We start from the raw sequence: 18,989 nt of genomic DNA on the forward strand, positions 1-18,989 counted from the left end.
AATTGATTATGGAATAGCCTATTCTTCTGTTTTCCCAGTGAATCTATTGTACATGTAACCCATTGGTGAGTGTTATAGGTCCACCTCTGTGTTAAGTAAAAGAAGATATGAATAGTTACAGAACCCTGGCTCTAGCTGTAGTAGCTCGTGCTTTTAGTCTTTAGGTTCCTGGTTCAATTTACAGGGTGTTGGCCAAGATACACATTTAAAAAAAAAAAAAAAGTGATCCCATGACAGGTTAGGAGAGCTGTAAATAGAGAATAGGACCGATATTTCAGGATTTGAAGTACCAGATGGTGGTAGAACAAGCTTTCTGGAACATGGGTAAAAGAAATGTCTGGCAGTCAGCACTATAAACCCAAAGGCTTCTTTAACTTGTTTTATTCTGAAACCAGGCTCATGTGTTTAATTTGCTTTATAGATTATCTTGGTTTAGATTCAGCCTTGGTCCTGATTTTTAAAGACAACAATGGACTGGACTAGATGTAACTAAGGACCACTCCTCTCTGGAGCAAGGACCTATTGTGATCTTCACTGTCTGATGGTTTTCTGCTGTTACTTAAGATGTTGATCTTTAAGCTATAAAGCAGAGTATCAAACACCTGGACTGGGGGCTGGGTCCACCCTGCTTTTTATGTTTATGTGCCTATCTGGCATATTTAGACTGCAGAATCTAAGCTCCCTTTTGATAAAAGGGCAAGTTTGTGGCCCTCAGGAGTGCAAAGATAACCTTGAAAACATGAACTGAGTGTGAACTGGTGTGGTGTGGTCTTAGGGCTTGTGTACACTTAAAATGCTGCAGTAGTGCAGTTGCCCTGATGCAGCTGCACCACCGTAACGCTTCAGCGAAGACCCTGGGTTCTCAAACTGGGGGTCATGATCCCTCAGGGGATCATTGAGGTGGTTATGAGGGGGTTGCGAGCTGTCAGCCTCCACCCCAAACCTTGCTTCACCTCCAGCATTTATAATAGTGTTAAATATAAAAAAATGTGTTTTTAATTTATAAGGGGGTCACACTCAGAGACTCGCTGTGTGCAAGGGGTCACCAATACAAAATTTTGAGAACCACTGGTGAAGACGCTACCTATGCTGACAGGAGGTCTTTGCCCATTGGCATTGGTAATCCACCTTCCCGAGAGGCGGTAGCTATGTCGATGGGAGACACAACCTCCTGTTGACATAGAGCTGTCTATCCTGGGAGTTAGATCAATATAACTGCGTCGCTCAGGGGTGCTGAGCAATGTAGTTATACTGACGTAAGTTGCTCGTGTAGACCAAGCCTCACTGAATCTACAGACAGCTTGAAACAATGGCTCTGAGAAGTGTGATCTCCCCTGCCCCCATTATTCTCTTTGGAGTGGCAACTCTAAAGACTAATGGTTACACTCTAAATGTCAGCATTAGCTGTTTAATTGCTCATCACTTCAGCAGATGGGATGAAGGAAGGGGTAGGAGTAAAACTCAGGAGGTGGAAATTGAGAAGGGAAGGAAGTGTAGGGGGAAAAAAGGATAGATACAAAGACAGAGAAGTGGGAGAGAAACTGAAGAAAGGAAGAGAGACAAAGGGCAGCATATTTTCTCATTAATGCTGAGTGTGACAATAACATAGTTTAGTTACTACTTAATGGCTATATTTTACTCCTGATCATTGTTCAAAGCTCTCATAGACATTGTGGATTGAGGAGAGTACAGTAACTCCTCGCTTAACGTTGTAGTTATGTTCCTGAAAAATGTGACTTTAAGCGAAATGATGTTAAGCGAATCCAATTCCGCATAAGAATTAATGTAAATAGGGCGGGGGTTAGGTTCCAGGGAAATTTTTTTTTCACCAGACAAAAAACTAGATATTATATAGATATACACACAGTATACGTTTTAAACAAACAGTTTCACAGCTATGATGATTGTGAAGCTTGGTTGAGGTGGTGAAGCTAGAGGGTGGAAGAGGGAGGGATATTTCCCAGGGAATGCCTTGCTGCCAAATGATGAATTAGCATTCGGCTGAGCCCTCAAGGGTTAACACATTGTTAATGTAGGCTCTCGCACAAGGCAGCACGAACACGAGGGAGGGGAGACAGCGTAGCAGACAGAGACAGACACACACCGTGTGTGTATGAGAGAGAGAGAGATGCACACTGTCCCTTTAAGTAAGATGACCCACTCTTAAGTGCATTGTCTTTTTAAGTGGATCAGGAAGTTGAGACAGCAGCTGCTGCCCCAAGCTGTCTCTGTCTTTCTCCATCAGAGACCCCTCCCTGCTCTATATGGAGAAGGAGTAAGCAAGGTGCAGGAGCAGGGGGGATGGGGACACCCTGACATTAGCGCCCTCCCACTCCTGCACAGCAAGCAGAAGTCTCTGGGAGCAGCTGCAAGGCAGAGGGCAGGAGCAGCACATGGCAGTGGGGGGAGGGACAGCTGAACTGCCAATTGCTAGCCTGCTGGGCGGCTGCAGCACAGGGAACTTAGGGGAGCGGGGAGCTGATAGAGGGGCTGCCGGTCTACCCTGGTTCCAAGCCCCCACCAGCTAGCTGCAATGGGCTGCTCTTCCTGCAAGCAGTGGACAAAGCAGGCGGCTGCCAAACGACATTAGAAGGGAGCATTGCGCAACTTCAAACGAGCATGTTCCCTAATTGATCAGCAACGTAACAACGTTAACCGGGACGACTTGAAGTGACGAGTTACTGTATGTTTATATTCCCAGTTCATGAACCACAGATATGGAATGTGTCTCTTTCTACAGAATGATTTTGGCACACATGCTGTAAGTCTTGGGACCTGGTTATCTGGGAAGTAATCCATGTCTGGATCTCCCTCAGTTTAAGTAGGAGGGGACTGCTGAGATGGTCCCTTTTTTTTTTTTTTTTGTTAATTTAATTTTAATTTTAATTTTTTTAATTTTTTTATGAAGGGTCATTCACTGTGGATGGAATTTGCTTTCCTTCTTGATCTTGCAGAGCCTATATTTTAAAAAAAGCCCTTTCAAATTTGCTATAAATCACATTTTTGGGGCGTTTAGGGAGGAGACATGCCTCATATCCTTTAGCTCCAGGTAGATCAGTTGTGGGTTAATTGCAATGGGCCTGATTCATGAGTGGATCTCGCATTTGGAAAGGTTTCCTAGGAGCAGAGTTATTTCTGGAGAAGGGAAGAAGGTGTCAGCAGCATAGGGTGGGTTGGAGGTTGTGCTCTACATGCATATTTGCAGGCTTTTAGTTACAAGGATCTTCAGAACACCAGCGTGAGATGCTTACCTACAAAAATACATTTGAGGAACATAAAAATTAAAAATGTACAGTGGACTGATTAAAGTGATAAGGATATAAAATATACATCATTCTAAATAATAAACTTATAATTGCTGGTATGCCTTTAAATCTTACAAATTTTTTGATTGACCTTGGAAAAACCTCATATAAAAAGGCTGCGTAGTTGGGATAAAAGAGAAACTGAATATCTTAACATTCTAAGTGAGGTACTGAGCCTCCTAGTAACCTTTAGGTTGGAGTTCATTTTCTGCCAGCGTGGCCCTCCATCTGTAGGCAGCAATACACATGAGTACAGAGTTCACCTGTTCCTAAATTCCTTTTCACTGGCTTTGTGTTTAACCCACAGACACGAGATCAGACACATCACCTGGTTTGTCTTCCTCCTCCGAGGGCACTTTTGTTCCCAGGGATGAACAAGCAATAGTTGTAGCCCTCTAAATCAACAGACTAACCTCAACTATAGTTGCACTTAAGCAATGCATTATTTGTTCAATAAAAGAGAAAACAAATGAGTAAAGAGAAAAAACTTACTCTTGTGAAGATGAAGCTATTGGAAACTGGGCTGCTGTGAGCTGGGAAATATTTGAATATTGTCTTAATGCACAGTTGATCCATGGACTTGACAGCCTCTTTGTTTTTGGCCTAAAAGTCTGATACCCGCTTCCTTAGAACTGATTTTTCTTTTTGTAAGCCCCTTCCTGTATTACTTTGTTTCACTATAAGACACTAATTGGTTCTTTTGAGCCTCTCCTTCTTGAAGAATCTTCTTCTATAGAAAACAGAGTTTCTTCATAAAGTGCTGGTAAAGCCAATTTAATGAGAGTATGACTATAGAAAATAACTTGCATATTCAGGCACAGTCATTTGTCAGTGATACATCAACTGATGATAAACATAAGTAGCTGTTTATTGCTAAGTGACACTGTCAAATCAAATTTACTATTTTTAAACCATATATTTTTAGACTCCTTCCAGGGTTTTAGCCCTTTTTTTTTTTTTTTTTTTTCTGGTTTGGGTAAACATCCCAGATGTGTGATTTGAAGACCCTTGGTAACACTAACCTGGCAGAATGCAAGTGGGCCTGATTCAGTGCTCATTGAGATCAGTGGGAGTTTTTCCATTGACTTCAGTGGACATTGGATTATACCTGTGGCCTAAGGAATCCTCCAGGCTTGCGGTGCTGTCATCTGCAGGGCTTCCCAACAAGGACAAGAGGAGTGGCTTTTAGTAAGCAATATGCATAGTTAAGTTGATGCAGGATCAGCCTATTATTCTTTTGTAGATATCTCTGAATTGCTACACAGTCAAAGATAGGGCATGGTGTGAATCCTTACACTCACACAAGTTGTTCTGCTGAGGTCAGCAAGCCTGCTTCTGTGATTAAGGGCATGGCTACACTTGCAGATGTAGAGCGCTGTGAGTTAAACCCGCCTTCGGAAAGCACAGTAGGGAAAGTGCTGCAGTCTGTCCACACTGACAGCTGCAAGCACATTGGCGTGGCCACATTTGCGGCACTTGCAGTGGCATTGGGAGCAGTGCATTATGGGCAGCTATCCCACAGAGCACCTCTTCCCATTCTGGCGCGGTGGCTTGTGGGAAGGGAGTGTGGAGTGTGGGGCATTCTGGGTCCTGTCCCAACTCCCCGTGATGCATCGGTTCGCATCCCAGCATTCCCTTTGCTTCCGTCCACATTTGGCGCCATCTTTCAATGTTTTTTGTACTGAGCGCTCTGTTTTCCCTTTCAGTCTGTGGGAATGGAGCCCGAACTGCTGAGGAGTATGATGACGAATCTCGCCAGCACGTCACGTTTGGCAGTCGAGTTACTCCTTATGATCCAAAGTGACAGTGAGAGCTCCGACAATGATATGTGTTACTCAAGGCGATATGACACGAGTTTGCTTGTGGCATTCACGGACATGCTCACCACCGTGGAACGCCGCTTTTGGGCTCGGGAAACAATCACTGAATGGTGGGATCACACCGTCATGCAAATCTGGGATGACGAGCAGTGGCTGCAGAACTTTCGGATGAGAAAAGCCACTTTCATGGGACTGTGTGAGGAGCTCGCCCTCACACTGTGGCGCAAGGACACGAGATTGAGAGCTTCCCTGATGGTGGAAAAGCGGGTGGCTATTGCAATCTGGAAGCTGGCAACTCCAGACAGCTACCGATCGGTCGCTAACCAGTTTGGAGTGGGAAAGTCGACCATTGGAATTGTGTAGATGCAAGTTTGCAGGGCCATTAGTCACATCCTGCTCAGAAGAACCGCAACTCTGGGTAATGTGCATGACATTGTGGCTGGCTTTGCACAAATGGGTTTCCCTAACTGCATAGGGGCGATAGATGGCATGCATATCCCAATTCTGGCACCAGCCCACCTAACCTCCGAATACCTTAATCGGAAGGGGTATTTCTTGATGGTTCTCCAGGCGCTTGTGGATCACTGTGGGCGTTTCATTGACATTAACGCAGGCTGACCCGGAAAGATGCATGACGCACGCATCTTTCGGAACACTGGCCTGTTCAGGAAGCTGCAAGCCGGGACTTTTTTCCCCAGACCAGAAGATCACCGTAGGGGAAGTCGAAATGCCCAGTGTGATCCTTGGAGACCCTGCTTACCCTTTAATGCCGTGGCTCATGAAACCCTACACAGGGAGCCTTGACAGCAGCAAGGAGCGGTTCAGCAACAGGCTGAGCCGGTGCAGAATGACTGTGGAGTATGCTTTTGGCTGTTTAATGGGCCGCTGCCACTCTCTGTATGGGAAGCTGGACCTGGCCGATAACAGCATCCCGTGGTTATAGCCGCGTGCTGTACCCTCCATAACATTTGTGAAGGGAAGGGTGAAAGATTCACTTAGGCATGGAACTCGGAGGTTCAACACCTGGAGGCCGAATTTGAACAGCCAGAGAGCAGGGCTATTAGAGGGGCCAGCGCGGGGCTGCAAGGATTAGGGATGCCTTGAGGGAGCAATTTGAGGCTAAAAGCCACCAGTAATGTCTGGTGCCCTGCACGGGAGTGAAGTGCAGTGGTTCCAATGTTAGTAGGAATCTATGTTTGCTACGCTGACTTGCAGTGCTGTTTCTTTCCTGGGCTAAGGTATCTTTTACTTTATGCAATAATAAAGAAGGTTTGTTTTCAAAGCCAAAAAACCCGGTTATTGAAAAGAAAATTCATTTATTGAAAAGAGACACAACTGCTTGGGAAACAGAAAGGGCAAGGGGGTGGGGTGGGGAACGGTACAATCACAGATTTGCGTATGTCCTGTCTGGAGTGCTGTACAATGAGTGCTGCTTTTCAGGATGGCAATACTGCATGGTGATGTGGGTTGAGTGCAGTGGGTAAGGGTCCTAGTTTTCAGGGCTGGGTGGTGAAGCTACAGGTGTTGGAGGCAGCTGGTGGCGATAAGAACCTGGATATTGGGGAAAGTGGGTTGGAGGTGACATGGGGGCACAAAGGAAAGAGTTTTGGGACAAAGGCTCCGGGGGGGTGGGGGGGGCAGTGTGCGGTAGTCCTCCGCCTGCATTGCTACGACTGCCTGTATCGAGTCCGCTTGGCGCTCTATGATGCTTAGCAGCCGCTCCGTGCTTTGGTGCCAGCGATCCTCATTCTGCTGGCGGACCCTCCTTTCGCTCTCCCGCACTTTTTGATTTTCATTACTTGAATGCTGCATTACTTCATGCAACATGTCTTCCTTGCTTCTACGTGGCCTCTTTCTGATTCTTTGGAGTCTTTCAGCCGGTGGTAACACGGATGGCTGAGATCTCAAGGTTGCATCTGTAAAGGCAAAATGCAACACTTAACAGAGGCAGCATTGTTCACACCAGACAGAACAATGATTCTCCCGTACTTAAGGGTAAGCACAGTCTACACAATAGCATAATTTGCCCGTCCCAAAGCGCGCGCACACAACCCACAGGACCCCCAAAATGGTGAGTAAGCACAGGGTCAAGGGGGACTGATTGTTTCATGGCTGTACTGGTCCTTTGGGTTTCTGTGCCTTGGGGAGAGCCAACAGTGGCAGAGGGCCCCTATACTGAACACTGTCCTCACATTTTCCACAGGAGTTTGTCCTGGAACAAATCTCTCTGCTGAGGGTGACCTGGGAAGCAAGGGAGGGTATTCTACTGCAATGTGGCTTCCGCCCTGGCCCATATGCAGCTTGCTTGTGTGCAGCAATGGTCCCCCCGCCCCTCACAGCACAGTTAGCCTGACTGGGACAAGAACCACAGTGGCTGTCCCAAGAAACATGCGCAAGTGCATTGCCCAAGTTCTGGATGAGACCTTTGAAGAGATCACTGAGGCCGATTACTGTGATGTGAGAGAGCACATCAACGCCCTGTTCCGCATCTAGGCATACATGGAGCCCTAACCCTCCTCGCCCCAAGAGCCATCACAGAATAACTTCCTTCCCGAAATAAAAGCCGCTTACTGGGAACCTCCTTTGGTGTTTGTTCTTCCCCAAGCACCGTCCGCCGCCACTGGCTACCTTCCTCCTGGCTTGAGAACAGCTCCTGGCTGCATGCATCTAGGGATTCCGCGGGTCTTCCTCCACCTCAGCACCCTCGCTCCCACTTTGCTGCTCCTCCTACTCCTCCTCCTGCCTTGTTGCACTGGGCTCTGAAGTGTCCATGGTGGTCCCTGGAGTGGAGGTGGGGTCGCCCCCAAGTATCGTGTCCAGCTCTCTGTAGAAACGGCAGGTCGCGGGGGGAGCACCCGAGCGGCTGTTTGTCTCACAGGCTTTGCGGTAGGCATTCTGCAGCTCCTTCACTTTAATCCTGCACTGCAGTGTGTCCCAGTCATGGCCCCTTTCCATCGTGTCCCTTGATATCTGCCCGAAGGTATCGTAATTCCTACGGCTGGAGCGCAGCTGGGACTGGACAGCTTCCTCCCCCCCCAAACACTGATGAGGTCCAGCAACTCGCCATTGCTCCATACTGGGGCTCGCCTGGCATGTGGAAGCATGGTCACCTGGAAAGATTCGCTGATAGCACTCCACGCCTGGCTGAGCAAACAGGAAGGGATTTTTCAAAATTCCCAGAGAATTTAAAGGGCGGGTCTGGCGATTGGTCACCTGAGGGCAGGACAGTAGAGTTCAAAGTGATGACCGGAGTGGCTAGCACAGACATTGTGGGACACTTCTGGAGGCCGATCAGAGCGCACTATAGGACCAGGGCGTCAATACTGGCGCTGTGGTGTTCCAGCGGGGCCGCAGCAAACATTATTACACTCGCCGAGGTGGAATACCAGCAGCACTGTAGCCGCAGAGTCAGAGTGCTCTACGTGCCTTGCCAGTGTGGACGGGGGTGAGCTAGTGTGCCCGGGGCTCCTTTACTGCGCTGTAACTCGCAAGTGTGGCCAAGGCCTAAGGGTCTGAAGGATTAGTCCCTCTCTTTGACTGTGTAGTGATTCAGATATTTCACAGAAGGATTTAAGTGGAGATTTGTAGTTAGATTTCCCCCCCTCCCCCCCCGTTAAATTAAAAATTGGTAGGAGGTGGGGGAGAGATATACTTTAGGATTATTCCCCCCCCGAATTAAGCCTGCAAATTCGTGATAACATCAAGACTCAGAGTGTGATCCGGTGCTGTGCCTCTCAGACAGCGAGAGGCCAGTTGGAAAGGTGGGGTATGGTGGCTTTTGGCCACCTTTGTGTCTCCTTAATTATGGGGTGCTCTGGGACTCCTGGTGCAACTTAAACAGCCCTGGCTGCCTGTCTAAGTTATGTCAGCCCCATAAGCCTCATGGCTGTCTTCTATAGTTCCTGTGCCAGGGGAATCCTCCCATGGCTGGACCCAATGTTTGTGGGGTTCCTGTACATCAATCCTGTGCATGTTGGAGTGGGGTGACAATCTCCCCCTCCTATTTTACACACAGTGAACAAAACATACAAACTTGTAATATCCAGATTTAGTAAAGAGAATAAAATATCGAATTGTTCTCAGTTGAAAAGGCTCTGAAAGTTGGTAGGTCCCACATCTGATTTTAAGATTTTTCTTAACTATCTGTGATCATAAGTGTTTTTCCCTTTCAAAACAAATGTTTTAATGCTTTCGAAGAGGTGTTTGCGTCAGCTCAGTGCTTATCAATATCCATACAGCAAACCAGTACAGATTCACTGGAGGAAAACATTTCAACTTCTATTTTGGATGGCTGACATAAACACATTTTAATTATGAGAAATAACATTACCGTATTCTCTTCCCAGTTTTTTGGAAGATGCTCATAATGTGGAAAATCATCCTATGTTCTGATTAACCTCTGAAAGAATATCTCAACTTTATTTTATTATTTTACTGGGGATATGGCAGGGAGAATGTGAACTCAATTATATCTTCATCTTCACTAACTTTTGTACAGAATACCTATTCCATGGTACCCTCTTTTATGCACATAAGTGTGCAGCTCAGTAAGGGGAATTGAAAATAGTGGTGGCTCAGGGTTTGTTTTTTTGTTGTTTTGTTTTTCAGATATCTGTTCTGAACTGTATTGGTACTTGGCTAACTATTTATTTATTTTTTCCTGTTTGTCTTATAGGTTTTGTAAGCGCCACCGGATGAAATCAAGTTCAAATGTTCCCTGTGTCCCAAAAGACTTGTTGATGATGTCAGAACTAGTTCTTCCACAATTCATCTTTAGTCTTATTCAGTACTTAAGAGAAGGATATAACGAACCTGGTATGTTTGAATTTGCATGTGGATAGCATGGTTTATGTTGCTGTCTCTTGATTATGATTCTTTATGAAGATGCTAACTTTAGTCTGTGCTGAACCTAGTGAATCCTTTCCTAACCACATGTTGAAAGGATCAGAGCTCTGGTTTTTTTTTTTTTTTTTTTTTTTGTGTGCAATGGGCCAGTACTTGGTGAGCTCAATTTAATTTTAGTCACTGCCAAAAAACTTTATTAATGTGGAGTTAAGTTTGCCTTGCATTGGCTTGTGCCCTTCCTGTAAACAGAGGGTATTGTGTATTTCAGAGCACTTTGAAAGTTAAAAGCAGCTCACTTTGGCTGTATCTCCTTAATCTGACAGAATTATGCTAAATTTGCACTATAAAGTCTATTCTAATCCTTGTTGTGGCATATCAGATTTCATAACAGGCTCCCTGTATGCATGGGTCAGAGAGATATGGCAATTTCCTGCAATATTCTTGAAGAATCTTATTGAATTAAGTTGAAGTATGTTTGGAGTCCATTGTATTCAATGCAGAGTTTATGTATTATTGTGGGCAGAATTGTATGTAACCTCTTTGGGGGGGCGGGGGAAGAGATGGGATGTATGAGCCTGGGGAAGTGTTATGAGCTTCAGAGGACTGTAATTGAACAATGTAATTGAATGGGCCAGACAAGAATGGACTTTTGGAACAGTGTCGTGTAGTTTTCCTGAGGAATCTCTAGGGGAAAGTGAATGCAAATATCCCACTTTGTGCAAAAATCAACCTTTTGAAGCTACATCCCAAAGAGAGGACCACTGTCTGCTGATTATTGGGGTTTCCCCAAGACCTCTTCTTCTCAGTTCCCCAAGAATTCAGCTCGACTCCGAACTCATCACTGGAGTTTCTTTATTGCCATACAATCAAACTACTCTTGAGTTGATCAGTTTCAAGCATAGGGATGAGCGCAGGGCATACCACATATACATAGTTGCACAGCAGACCTCTTCCTTTATATACATTTACACGTTGCACTGCATTTACTATACATTGCATTATATGTTTTGGGATTGGCTTGGTTACTTTGTAGGAACCAATCCCTTTGCAGCATGCTCTGTCTATGCACCGTCTATGTATTACTTACTCTATACCTCATCTTTATGTTCCCGACTTCTCTTGTCCATTGTAACTGGCTTCCTGGGTATCTCCCTTGTCTTAGCTAGTACAGACATTCTGTTTCCAACCTGCTGATTCATTTACCTCCCTAATCTTTTCTCTCAAGACATGAGGCCTCACCCATGTCCAATTACTCATGTCAAGCCAGGCCTGCAATTACCTGTTCCTGGAATCTGAAGATCAAAGGCCCAAACTGTATAAAGGAAAGACTGAACTATTTATGGTGTTTCTTGTTCTGAGTTAAGGCTGTTATGAACTTGTAACCACAGAAACCCCCCCTTTTAGGGTTTGAAGGACTAACTCCTACCAAAGCTCTTGTTAAAACGTGGGGGAGGGGGTAATTTCTGGTAAGCTTACTGGCATGCAGGTTATTTTATTATTTTTTAAAAAAATTCTGTAATGCTTTCATTTTAAATTGGCTTGCTTATAAAGATCTATGTGTTTTTTGAGTGCTGGCAATTAGTTATTCATAGTCTTCGGAGAGAAAGCAAAGTACAGATGCAGCCTGGAAAACTCCCAGTCAGGAGAGAGAGAGAAAGATGTGGGCCACTTCCCACGAGAGGTGACTCCTGATTAGCTGGGGACCTAAAGTGGGTGCCCTTGGTGGACCGTGGAGGTGGAATAAAGGTGCAGTTGCCCTGAACTATGATGTGGATTTTAGAGCATTTTGAAAAATTCTCTCTTTAACAGAAAGTTCTGAATCAGTCTTAACCATCCTCCATAACACTAATTTTTTAAAACTGTAATTAAGGTCTCTAGTAATGCTTACACACAAGGGGACAAAATAGATTTCACAAGCAATTGTAATATTCTTTTAACATAGCTTTTTGTATGTAATTTACTTTTTTTTTTTTTTAAAAGCAAATTGAAAAATAGAAATTTCATCTTGTGGATTGATATTGACATACACATGATTCATGCGGTTATATTTCAGTCAAACAAGATTTTCTGTTGTATAGAGATCTTATTTCTTTGAAAGTAATACACTGACAACACTGGCTATGGCCATTCATTTTGCTCTGTAAGTTCACTATGTATTTGTATTATTGCCTTTGCATCATAGTACTAACTTATAGTGTCCCTATTGTTTCAGTCCTGGATCTCTCTCGATCATAAATCCAATTGTCTAATGTTGTATGTTTGTCAAATGGAGATAATTCTTAAGGGAGACTAGACTGTCTATAAATACATTTTACAGGTGGCCTAACTAGTGTTTTAATCTGTTGAAATGTTCAGTACAATCCTTTGTTGAAGCAATACAAATAAAATGAAACAATTGTCTTTCTCTGCCTTAAACTTCTTTTATTGGGTTTCCAGCTCTTGATCTGCCATCAGAAAAAGACCTTCACAGAATCCTTCAGATGTTGGAGCCTCATGTTTCCTTTCTAGAAGACTTGACCAAAATGGGAGGAGCAATGCGATCAGTCCTTACCCAGGTTTTGACAAACCAACAGTTTTACAAAGATCTGAACTCTGGTGAGTTCATGCATATTCCTGTTGTTAAATGTTTAAATTATTAGAAATTTAAATTGAAGCCATTTTTGTTCATTATCAGCCCAGTGTACTGTATTCTTTTGTTCTGATGTCACCAAAAAGATCAGAAAAATAATTATAAAAATAATTATAAACTGACATCTGAGTTGATTGCTATTTTTAGGGCTTGAGAAGCCAATGGGAATTTTGCTGATGTAAGAACTGTGGAGTAGGGTCTTTTGTGGCACAAGTATTTTTATAAGGACATATAATTTCAATAAACATTTTTATAATTGGTCTAAGATCAAGAACAGAGCTGACTTAATTAACATTTAATTACCATAAAAACATATGATCATAAACGCCTCATATTTTATTTTAGGACCTGCTCTCATAAAGAATACCTGTCGCTGCCTGAGGCTGTGGGTATTCTGTTCAGAGTAAAAATAGCCTGATACATAAGCCACCTATTTTCTTTCTCTGATGCTCCCCCCTCCCATCCAGCCCAAAATGTTACACAGTCACTGGTTAGGGGGACCTGATGCAAATGAACTCCCTGCTTTCTGTAGCTTGCTGCTTTCATTTTTGAGTCTTTCTAACCTACTTCTACATGACTACAAAGCAGATAGGAGTTACTCTGGCGTTAAGTTAGTGTAATTATCTTGAGCAGCTGTGGGTTAAAGGAGGGCTAAACTCTTGGACAGCACTCTTCTATCTGAAAGAGAAATACTTACGAATACTGCTGAAAAGTACTTTGCCCTGCTCTTCTCTCTCCCAAATTCACTTTTTCATGCTTTAAGGGAAAAGTCTTTTGGGAGCCAAGCATGATCTCTTTTGAATGAAAGAAGTTTAATAATTTTTACTCTGCAGGGGAAAAGCTCACCCTGCATCACAGAGTAGCAGACTTCCTATGCATGTTGTGCTTAGGTGGAAGAGCCTGTTTTTTTGTTTTTTGTTTTCTCCCCCGGGGGGTGGGGGTAGAGTTGGGAGGGGGGAAGGATTGTGTGGAATAAGGAAGTATGCTTGCAGGAATAGGGAACATACCTCTATGAGTGGAGACCTAGTCTCCATGGAGGGAGAACATAGCAAGGCCTGAGGCGTTTTTGTGGTCTGCTTGCTGCATAGGTTAACTCTGGCTGCAGGGAGCAGGTGGCCAGCTAAAAAGGATGTTGTCATCTCTGTGGCATTTGCCTTTTCATTGTTTAATAGCTTGCTTAAAAACCTGAAAACACAATTATTTCCCCATAAATTTTTTTTTGCTAGAGAAATACTGATTTTTTTTTTCTAGCCGTTTGTCTTTGAAGATTTTAATCCAATGTGTGCAATTTGTTTACTTCTTTGTGAACCAGCAACTTGGATGTGAGTGGAAGTGTCTATAGTTCTGGGAATAATCTTGGTTTACTGCTGCTGCAGTAGTCTCAACTCAACTTTTTTTTTTATTTTGAGATCCAAAAATAAAGTGGCTGTTTTTTCCTGTTTGATGCTCTTAGAACATTCTCTGCCAAAATTTAGACAATTTTTAAAATGAGTTTTATATATTAGGCCTAATTCACTTCAGTATCCTTTTATGTCCACCAACCTGGGGTTTCTGTCTCTATCTCTTCCCTCCCCCCCCCCCCCCCCCCCCCATGTTGAGCTGAAGATGGCTGAAGTATTATAGTAGGTAGCAATCTTGCTTCAACGGAAATGATGGGTGCCTTGATTAGAAGAAAAATGCTTCTTGATTTGGAAAAAATAACGGATCAGAAAAGTTTATTGTATTTTGGATTTAAATTCATCCGCTGGCAAACTGACTTTGTGTTTGTTTAGGGTCAAATTTGTAGACTTGCATCTCTAACTCTTTTGTTCATATCTTTTTTTAAATATTGTGGACCACTTTTTAAATTTTTTAATCTTGTAAAATAAATGCTTTTGGAACGAATCTCATTAAGTGAGGCCTCTTGTGTTAGTACATGAGCTGAATACTTGTTTGTCTTTGCTTTAATGTTGTTTTAAATATATATTCAAGGTGTTGGAGAAAATGCATGTGCAAAGAAAAGTCATGAAAAGTACCTCATAGCTTTGAAAGGCTCTGGACTGGCATTTCCTGAGGATAAACTTGCATGTGGTATGCAAGAGCAAGCATCTGGGACTAGCACTTTAGCAATTCAAGGTTTGTGTAGAAAAACATCATGGGTGGGGGGGAATCTTGCTTTTAAAAAAAACTTCTATTGTGTCCTAAACAGTATTTGAAGTGCTTCATGGAATTAAACTATTTGTAGGGATCACTTCACATACTGCCAAAATGCAGGACCCATTGTAACTGCACCAACAAAACTAAACATAGTACTTCAGGGATAGGATGTGAACAATAATCCTTATCCAATCAGAGAATTAGTGGAATTCAAGTAGGCAAGATGTAATTACTCATATTGGAATTTAGGGATTGTAACTGGGTTAAATCCTTATTATTGCAATAGTGCCCTGGATTTTTGATGGCCAGAAGTGATCAGGAACTCAGTTTGTCTCTTCTGAAAGAATGTTTTTCCACCAACACGGTGCACTGAAGCACTATGGTGGGACCTAATTCTGAATCACAAGCATCACTTCTTCAAGTACCCTGAATATCCCTTGGAGATCTCCCCTCCAAGTACTGCCAAGCCCAGTACTGCTTATCTTGTGAGAGCTAACGAGATCAGTATGAGGCAGTGTGGCTATAGCTGAGATTGTTTTGTGTTTCTTTATGGGTCATTACATCTCATAAAATGTGTCTCTCGTCAGTACAAGAATTGTGAAGGAAATCTTTATTTTATTTTATGTTTATTTCAAAAGGTTTAGCAGGCGCTACAACAACATCAGGACAAGGAGAGTCTTCAGATGAGGTGAGATTTTTTTTTTCTCAAAGAAATCAAATAGAAATGTAACAATATATAAACAGAGAGAATACTTTAGTCCAATCCTGCAAATCTTTAATACTCGGGGTATGTCTATCTAGTTCAGTGGAGAGAACATCTGTTAGTAGGGATCTACAGTACCAGCTCCTTATGCCCTTGCTCCACTAAAGAACTCTAATTTAAAAAAAAAAAAAAATCATCTCGTTGCTAATACTGCTTCAGCTGAACTGGTGTAAGCAACATAGATATGTGGTGTCACAGTTCAGGGCAACTGTGACCCGTATTCTCCCCTCGTGGTCCAACAAGGGCACCCACTCTAAGCTCCTAGGTCCTCAGCCATCATGGTTAGTGACTAAGGCAACTTTTTAGTCAGATGCATTTTTAGTAAAAGTCATGAACGGGTCACAGGCAGTAAACAAAAATTCACAGCCTGTGACCTGTCCATGACTTATACTATATACCCCTGACTAAAACTTGGGGAGGAGGGGGCTGAGGGAGGGCGGCCCAGGTGCTGGCGGGGGGATGGGTGGGTAGCAGAGCGCAGCCCAGGAACCCCACTGCTGGTGGGGGGTGGGGGTTGGTGGGGCCGGCAGGCTCCCTACCTGGCCCTGCGCCTCCCCCCCAAACAGTACAGTTTGGGTGTGGGAGGGGGCACGGGACGGGGTGAGGTGGGCTCTGGGCAGCGCTTACCTGGGGGGCTCCCCGGAAATGGCGACATCCCCCTCACTCAGCTGTTATGCGGAAGCATGACCAGGCAGCTCTGCAGGGTGCATGCACGCTGCCTCTGCCTGCAGGCACTGCCCCCACAGCTCCCATTGCTGCAAAGCCAGTGCTCTGGGTGGAGGCAGCGCACAGAGCTGCCTGGCCACGCCTCCGCCTAGCAATTGAGCGAGAGGGAGGATGTCGCTGCTTCCAGGGAGCCCCTCAGGTAACTGCCTCCTGGAGCCCGCCTTACCCCGTCCTGTGCCCCTGCCTCTTCCCACACCCAAACTCTGCTGCTGCTGGGGGGAGGGGGAGACGGAACGTGGGGGCCCAAGACTGCCCCAGCAGTGGCCGCTGTGACTGGCGCAGGGGCTGCCTGAGCTGCCCCTGAGCCAGGCGCACCGGCCGCTGCAGAAGTCACAGAGGTCACGGAAAGTCACGGAATCTGTGACCTCCATGACAAACTTGCAGCTTTATTAGTGACCCATGTCTCTCTCCCTCTTGGCTTGGCTTTTTCTAGGCTGTGCACTTCCCTGCCTACACTGTGATGTCTCAGCAAGCCAGCCTGCCTAAACAGGCCAGCATCTGTGCTTTGCTTTCTCGCTAATGGCTATGACCAGTGGAATTGCCCACGGTTACAAGTTACCACACAGCTCTTCATAAGCAAGCAAATTTATTTTTAAAGTGAAAGCATTACAGAAAAAACATTAAAAAGAGTAAAAGAACCTACATTTGCTAAAAAACTTAACCAGAGGTCACCCGACTCCAGTCTTGAGCTCTGGTAGCTTCAAGTCCATAACTGGGTTTTCCCCCAGGTTATAAATTCATAACTGTTTCATATTCAGAACCAGAACCACCATGAACAGTTCCGTATCAGAGGGGTAGCTGTGTTAGTCTGGATCTGTAAAAGCAGCAAAGAGTCCTGTGGCACCTTATAGACTAACAGACGTATTGGAGCATGAGCTTTCGTGGGTGAATACCCACTTCGTCGGATGCATGTAGTGGAAATTACTGAACAGTTCAGTTTTTCCTTTATACAGCTTGTCCTTTGATCTTGGCCTCATGTAACAGGTGATCAACGGAAAGTGGCCTACTCAGAGCATAGCTTCAAAAGGTTTGATATTTGCATAATTGGAGGTGAAGTATTTATATTTACCTCCCCCTAGATATTCCCCAGGAAGTTCACTTAACACTTTTTGTTGCAAAAGTCCATTCTTGTCTGACACTTTGTTCAGTATAGTCTGTTGAACACCCAGGTCTGTCATCTAGTACATCTCTCTCCCACCCCACCCTCAGGAAGTTGCATACAATTCTAGCCCACAGGAATACATAAACCATTAATTTAATACCATAGGCCCCAAAGATACTTAAACTTAATTCAGTAGATCACCCAAGGATATGGCAGGAAATTGCTATATCTAGCACAGGTGGCTCTCTTTCCAGCAGTCATTTTCAGCATCATGTCCATTAGACTTGTTCTAAGTAGGTTTAATACAGATGATGCTAAAAGAGGTGTGAGCAGTGTTAGGCACTAGATATCCCAGCGATGCTAACACTGGTGCAGCTGAGCTGGTGATAGCAACAGTGGGAATATTTTCTTATGTAAATTCCCTGGTGTAGATCTGGCCTTATTTACTAATCATGTTTGGTAGGGGAGAAGGAGAAAAAACCTATGTTTAGGTTAGCTGGAATCAGCAAAAAGAATTGATGGGGAATAGTTACGTCGCTGTAGAGTTGCTTTATTAATGTATTCTTAACTTACTTGAAATATTGTTTTTATGGACCTAATTTTTTTTACTAAACCTTTAACCGTCTTCCAGATGATAGCTTAGTCCCAGCTGACAGGAGCAGACAACAGTCATCTCTAACTTGTTCAGACATCTGAGCAGGGAGACAGAACAAACTTTTTAAATGCTTTAAAACATCATCGTTGGCAAGGACTTTTAGTTTATCCTGAAATCTATTTGAACAGGTGTAACAGTGAAAAATCTATTGTTTGTTTATACCTACAATAAGTTACATCAGATGTTTGCCTCTGTTGTCACCAGCTCACAGCATGTTATGCTCTCAGCAGTGCTATTTATAAGTTGACATTTTTCAAAGCACTGCTTGCTATTCTTTAACCATATCTTTACACAAACAAAACCCCACAATATGAAATAACAACTAGAAATACTACTGATGAGATATTAAATGAAACAAAAGAAAGTTCATCTTAATATTCTCAATTTGATTCAAAATGATGCTCACTCCTTGTTTGTGATTGCTCTATTGTGAGGGAAGGAAATGGACGCTATTGTGGTAGTTTGGGGAGGGATCAGATATGGCATTCCTTTTGGAAAGGATGGTGGGGTATGACTGGGGACTAGGGAGGTATAATGGTACGTGGAAAGGGAAAAGGATTTATTTCACTGGGTGAAGTATAGCAGTTTAAAAGGAAGGTTGGGGAATAGAATGGAAAGCCCAGGGGAAAGGAATTGCCTGGGTTAGTGGGGAGAGAATAGCAGCAACTGAAATATGCCTGTCAGTTAGTGTTTTACACCTTGTAGACACTTCATTCATTCTTTCTTTCCAATCTCCAGTATAAAGCTGCAAATCGCCATATGTTAGATCAAACTAGCAACTATGTTAAGCATGCAGTTGTTGTTTTTATTATTTATTATTATTAAAACTGAGAAATTTGGTCCTATCTGGGATCCGAGTCAAGTTCTCAGTTACCGTATTGAAATGTAATCTCAAAGAGCATGAGTGGGCATTTTCACACTTGATCTCAACCAAGACTTTTTTATTTAGAAACATCTATAGCAAGAAGGATTAACAATAAACAAACACAACCAATTTTAATTTTTGAG

General features: G+C 43.8%; 1 protein-coding gene across 1 annotated transcript in view; it reads left to right on the forward strand.

Moving 5' to 3' along the window:
• The window catches only part of UBR3 (ubiquitin protein ligase E3 component n-recognin 3), a 204,835-nt gene that overhangs the window by 22,959 nt on the left and 162,887 nt on the right, over window positions 1-18,989 (forward strand). Inside the window, exons 2-5 of the mRNA XM_065412946.1 lie at window positions 9,801-9,940; window positions 12,407-12,565; window positions 14,571-14,714; window positions 15,374-15,423. Of these exons, the coding sequence (XP_065269018.1) occupies window positions 9,801-9,940; window positions 12,407-12,565; window positions 14,571-14,714; window positions 15,374-15,423 (493 nt within the window). The remainder of the gene's footprint in view (window positions 1-9,800; window positions 9,941-12,406; window positions 12,566-14,570; window positions 14,715-15,373; window positions 15,424-18,989) is intronic.

The sequence above is a fragment of the Emys orbicularis genome, chromosome 11, assembly GCF_028017835.1.
Source record: "Emys orbicularis isolate rEmyOrb1 chromosome 11, rEmyOrb1.hap1, whole genome shotgun sequence".
Taxonomy (NCBI): Eukaryota; Metazoa; Chordata; order Testudines; family Emydidae; genus Emys; species Emys orbicularis.